General features: G+C 35.1%; 1 protein-coding gene across 1 annotated transcript; it reads left to right on the forward strand.

Moving 5' to 3' along the window:
• The first annotated feature begins 804 nt into the window (after window positions 1-804).
• LOC110921156 (probable magnesium transporter NIPA6) lies at window positions 805-6,553 on the forward strand. The gene is made up of 9 exons (XM_022165432.2): window positions 805-1,258; window positions 3,789-3,845; window positions 4,280-4,370; window positions 4,464-4,624; window positions 5,001-5,128; window positions 5,577-5,714; window positions 5,820-5,912; window positions 5,995-6,112; window positions 6,186-6,553. Exons 1-9 carry the CDS (start codon window positions 1,132-1,134, stop codon window positions 6,275-6,277), a joined length of 1,005 nt encoding a protein of 334 aa, XP_022021124.1. The 5' UTR covers window positions 805-1,131; the 3' UTR covers window positions 6,278-6,553.

Consider the following 6,553-nt stretch of genomic DNA (forward strand, 5'->3'; position numbering starts at 1 on the left):
TATTTAACATATCAAATATTGCTTATTTTATTGTTTGATAAAAGTTGTTTTACGAGCCTTATTTTTATGTATTATCATATCAAAAGCACGGATGAAAAACAAAACCCCTTAACAAACGATAACCGAAAAACCAAAAAAAAAAAAAAAAAAAACGAGACACAATGTTCGAAGAAAATAGAAACCAAAAGTTGAGTCGAACACATTTATAAAATCGAATTGGTAGAAAACTCAACCATTAGAAACCGAATCAAAATGAACTTCTCATTCTATAGCTCTTAAAAACCAATGACACCCATGTTTCCCCTTATTAGTTAGTGTGGTAACACCCTTGAGGGCTAAATCAGGTGGAGTCCACCCTCAATGCACCAATCAACCCTTATAATTCAACTTTTAGTTAAATCACAACGTAATAGTTAAATAATGAATTAGTTAAAGCTTATTGTTTATATGACTAGCCTTAGGGGCAGTTTGGCAACATCTGAATGGTTAAGTGCTGAACCAGTACGAGGTCTGAACCACTAAGTGCTGAACCAGTAAGAGGTCTAAACCATTAAGAGCTTGTATAATGCTTAACCGTTCAGAGGCAAATGTCTAACCAATTCAAATTAGAGGTATTAACCATTCAGACTCTGTATAATGCTTAACCATTCAGAGGCAAATGTCTGAACTATTCAGACATCTACTCGTGAAACAAACAGTCGAACAAGTAAAAAGTCGTAGTGAACTAAAACGGATGGTCTAGTCGTATTGAAAAGAAAAGGGTAGATAATGTAAATAAGCGTAATGTTATTGATCATTTGGTGGATACAAGATCCAACCCAATTGGGTGGTACAGAATAATGAGCTGGATCTCATCGCATCTACCTTCCTCTGTAGCTGGCAATGCCCTTGTAATCATACGGGTCCACCCGAAAAGTTCACCCGTATATCCTCTCACATCATTCTGACCCACATTCGTAGACTTCATACTCATCGTCAATCAATCAAATTTGTTATCCACCAGATTCATCCTACTTCAATTTGAAACAATTTGTTTTGTCCTATTACGTTTCCCCAATTCGAATTGGCGGGAAATCGTTGTTATATATGGAAATTGAGTGGTGAGTTTGTAATTTGATTGAGAAAAAGGAGATGGGTGTTTCTGATAATTCGACAGGGTTGATATTAGCTGTGTTGTCTAGTGGATTTATTGGAACGAGTTTCATATTGAAGAAGAAAGGGCTTAAGCGTGCTGCTGCTGCCACTGGTTTCAGTGCAGGTATGTGTATGTGTGGTTTGATCTTCTAGTTTTGGGCTCATAGTTGCTATTTCTTCATATTGTGAGTTTTATTTTGTGGGTTTGCTTTGTGGATGTGAAATTTGATGGCTTTATGTTTAGTTTAAGGTTTATAATTTTGTATAGAAGGCCTTTTGTTGTGGATTATGTTTGTTTTCTAAAGGAAAAAACTAGATGATTAAAATCAGTTTTGCCCCAAATTTGCAAATCTAAGTTTCATGAGGTGATGTAGTGGTGGTCACTCTATTAGAAGTAGGGGTGTGAATTTCTGACACGATTCGAAAACACCACACGAATCTAACACGAAATTCGCGGGTTTAGGTTTATTCTAAACGGGTTCGTATCAGTTTCAGGTTGAACCCACCAACCCGTTTAGGTTAACGGGTCGGGTTCGGGTCAACCCGGTTAGGTTGGCGGGTTGACCCGTTTAGCACATTTATGTTGTATTAATTTTTTTACAGTATATTTTATGCATAATTTAAATAGAGTGTGTATTTTATGTCATAATTATAAACTTAAAAAGAGAAATTAACATGAGATTTTATAATTTAAATATTATTGAGTTATATACATTAGTGTTTCTAAGTGAATTTTAATTTTAATATATTAGTTTCATAAAAAAAGTTAAAAAGTTCAGGTTGAACGGGTCGTGTTCAGGTCAACCCACAAAACTTCGGGTCGTGTTCGAGTTAATATGTATGATACGATTTTCGGGTTCGGGTTCGGGTCGTGTTGAACCGTAAACACGACCCGTTTAGCACCCCTAATTAGAAGTGTTGGAATTCATGGAGTCTACCCGTTTAGCACTCCTTTTTTTTGCTGGGTAATGAATGCTAACAAAAAACACATGGAGTCTACCATTCAGATTTCCAATTTATAAAGGTGAAAATTTCGGGCTGAAAATTGATAAGATGCCATAAGTAAATATATATTTTTCGCGTCTTGGCGCAAGGTGACCTAGAGCGCATAGGCTTGCGCTTCATAGTACAAAAAGCGAGGAGTGAAAACAAGCGCACTTGAGGCACAAAAAGCGCAAAGAAAATCAACATAGGCAGGTGCACCTTTTGTAAGAGGGAAGGTTTTGTGCATCAAGATGTTGTGCATATAGCTCTTTATGTTGTACATATATGTTATTTATTTATTAAACCTTATATACGTCTAAAGTTTGGGTATTAATGCTAGAAACCAATGAGAATTAATAAAAAGAAATTATACAAATAAATTCCGCCATGGTTTTTGACCCTATCGCCTCGGTGCACCTCATGCTTTTTGGAACCAAGCCCAGCACAAGGTGCGCTTTACCTGATCAGGTTATTGGTGGCGTCCTTTGAGTCATAGTTGTCAATAGCGATTACTACGGTTCGCTATAGCGAATAGCGTGGCGTATAGGTCCATGCTCGCTATATGGTTAGTAGCGATGGATAGCAGCGTTTATTAAATATAGGTATAAAACAGCTGGATTTTAGGTTTTTATAAATATACATGTAAAATAGCGTATATACCAGGGTATTTTGATATAATATACACATTTTTTTTTTCTAGTGTATCGCTATTTATAAAATAGGGCCCATTATTTATCGCTATTCGCTATGTAGCATATAGGTACCTTGTCGCTATTCGCCATTAACAACTATGCTTTGAGTTTAACTCGGTAATGGGTTCTCACGCTTAAAAAAACTACTATATTATTCAAACATCCCCTAATTAACAAACATGTTGCAATAATAAAGTTGAGGGTCTGTTGTGTAATTCTTCCATAGTTGGGTATGTAATAGTTTAGGGACCGATATGTAAGAATGTTGTTAGTTGGTTGTTTGTTAAATACAGTTGAGTGGGTCACACCGTCTTTAGCTTGGGTTTTTGGGTTTCTGTCTCTAACTCTGAGCTTAACAATATAAAAAGAAAAAGATACGCACCAAATAAATTCTTGTGGTTCTATTACTTGGATATTTCATCATATTTTTTTTTTTTTTTGCTTGGCAATGAATGCTAAAGAAAACAGATTGAGATTTGAGTCTACAGGTTTCCAAGTTATAAAGATGAAAACTTACAATATTTAAAAGTCAATTTCGGATCGAAAATTGATAGGATGCCATAACTACATGTATATTTTTTAAGAGTTAACTGCCATTTTCGTCCCCGTGGTTTGTCCAATTATGCCAGTTCAGGCCAAATTTCAAATTTGTACCATTTTCGTCCGTGATATTCTTGAAACATGTCAGTTCCATCCAAAAAACTAAGTTTAAACCAAATAATTAGACAAATCACAGGGACGAAAATGGCAGTTAACTCATGCTTTTTTTGGACGGAACTGGCATGTTTCAAGAATGTCAGGGACAAAAATGGTACAAATTTGAAATTTGGTCTGAAGTGGCATAATTGGACAAACCACAGGGACGAAAATGGCAGTTAACTCATTTTTTAAAGTCTGAATCAGGCTCCGTATCCAACAATGTTCGTCTGTGTCATTTCTATTTGATGTGACATGTTTTAATCTTCTTTATGATTTTAGGACATGGAGGGTATACATACCTACAAGAACCACTTTGGTGGGCAGGCATGATTACAAGTAAGTTGCCAATAACCAAAAATATTACATATATAATGTTTTGACCCGTTTACTTGTTAATGGGTTGCCTTTATCTCAATAAGGCCAAACTGAATAAAGTTAGCTAAAGGTGGAATGGGTCAAACTGGTTAAAAGTCACCCGAAGTCTATCTTTTATGCATTAGCAACATTGTTTTCGTAATAAAAATCAATGCAACCTGATTGACAGTTTGACACACTTTAAATCATTATCCGACCCGCCTATCTTGCCACCTTTAAACAAAAGAACTCAATCTCACTGGCACACAAGCATAAACCTGTGTTACAAAAAAAAAAATAAAAAATAATAATAATAATAATAATAATAATAATAATAATAATAATAATAATAATAATAATAAAAAGCAAATAATGAGCTGTGTTTAATTTATGTTGGATTTTGATTACACATATAGTGATTGTTGGAGAGGCGGCCAATTTTGTTGCATATGCTTATGCTCCTGCTGTCCTTGTAACCCCACTTGGTGCTTTGAGTATAATCGTTAGGTAATACTTCCAAATCTAAATTTACATTTTTATTTTATATTATGCTTACACTTACGTTTATTAAACACGGTATGAATTACAAAATTTGAACAGTGCTGTTTTGGCGCACTTTTTGTTAAAAGAACGGTTGAAGCAGATGGGTGTTTTGGGATGTGTTTCATGCATAGTTGGTTCAGTAGTTGTTGTGATTCACGCGCCTGCGGAGTCTACGCCAACTTCTGTAGAAGAAATATGGAATCTTGCAGTTGAACCAGGTTGGCTTAATATGATGATCAGGGGTTTAAGGTTGATGATGCTCAGTGTGAGAGAGAAAAAATTAGTTTTTCTTTAGTTTTTAATATATGGGTAATTTGGTCATTTCACCCAAACTTAATAGAATAAATGGATGGGGTTAACGGAGGTGGACTGTAATTGTTACGAAAGTGAAACCACAGGGACCGTTTTCGCAAATTTTAAACTAATGGACTGAAATAATGATTTTTGACAAACCACAGGGATGAAAAACGTAATTAACTCTTTTTTTTTTTTTTTTTTTGCGGGATGTTCCAAATATGGCACATTCAAACACTCCATAAAACTAATATAGCCATCTCTAGTTACCAATACTTACTAGTTTATATTTGTCAACAGCATTCCTAATATACGTAGCAGCTACATTGTCACTAGTAGCGGCTCTCGTGATGCATTTTGAGCCTCGCTATGGGCAGTCAAACATATTAGTATACTTGGGGATCTGTTCTCTAATGGGTTCTTTAACGGTAACAATTCATAATTAATTAATTTATTTTTGAGTAAATTACAAAAATTGTCCTTTATGTATGTCACTTATTGCAAACTATGTCCTTTATCTTCAATAATTACAAAAAACGTTCTCGATGTTTGCAAACCCTTACAAATTATAGCCTTTAACCCTAACTCAGTTAATTTTATGTGGTTAAATCTGACCAAATGGACCCCACATGAGGGTATTTTGGTCATTTTACTCATGTGGGGTCCATTTGGTCAGATTTAACCACAAAAATTAACTGAGTTAGGGCTAAAGGACATAACTTGCAAGGGTTTGCAAACATCGAGTACGTTTTCTGTAATTATTGAAAACAAAGGACACAGTTTGCTATAAGTGACATACATAAAGTACGATTTTTGTAATTTACTCTTTATTTTTTTGAAAATGTTGTCTTATGATTCTGAGTGTTCATTTTGTAGGTTGTAAGCATAAAGGCAATTGGCATTGCAATAAAGCTTACTCTAGAGGGAATCAGTCAGATCGCGTACCCTCAAACTTGGGTCTTTGTCACTGTTGCTGTGCTGTGTGTGATTACACAGTTGAATTATCTTAACAAGGTAAATGACCATTTTACCCTTGCACTTAAGTTTTGTGTTAGTTAGAAAAAAGGTAAATGACCATTATACCCTTCACGCTGATTCCCATGACGCGTCTATTTGCAGGCATTGGATACATTCAACACAGCAATTGTATCCCCTATATATTATGTGATGTTCACTTCTTTAACAATCGTTGCAAGTGTGATTATGTTCAAGGTATCAATCATCTCCTGATTCACAAATTCCTCATCTTTCTTTCGGATATTTAACAACAAATAATTTGTGTTTTCGCATGCAGGATTGGAAAGGTCAGAGCGTTAGCGATATAGCGTCTGAAATATGTGGATTCATTACCGTTCTTTCGGGAACGATTGTTCTTCATTCCACAAGAGAACAAGAACCATCTCCAGCACCAGGTATGTTCTATTTATAAATATGTTTAATCAATTCTTATATTCTTTTATAAATATCCGCTGCTACTTTTTGCAGGAACGGTAACATGGTATGATCAAGATCCCACAAAAGCCGTCGAGGAGGATGAACATCTAATCACTGTTCATAATTCTGATTATTTTGACTAGAAATATTGTTTGAAGCTTCTATAGAAGACATGCAATCGGGTTGGATCAACGTGCTTGACACAGAAGATAATCAAAGAGTGTATCAACTCAGATATGAGATATCAACTGATTAATTGGTGCAAAGTGTTCTGCTATTTCGCGGTTTGTACATATTTTTTGTCTTCTCTTTTTCCCGAGTATAATTCTAGTTTAAGCCATGTGGTGTTCGTTGTGTAAAGATATTATTTTCCTTTCTTTCATACACATCAAGTTTATACAAAGATGTACTTCCATGAA

Source organism: Helianthus annuus, chromosome 17, assembly GCF_002127325.2.
Source record: "Helianthus annuus cultivar XRQ/B chromosome 17, HanXRQr2.0-SUNRISE, whole genome shotgun sequence".
Lineage (NCBI taxonomy): Eukaryota > Viridiplantae > Streptophyta > Magnoliopsida > Asterales > Asteraceae > Helianthus > Helianthus annuus.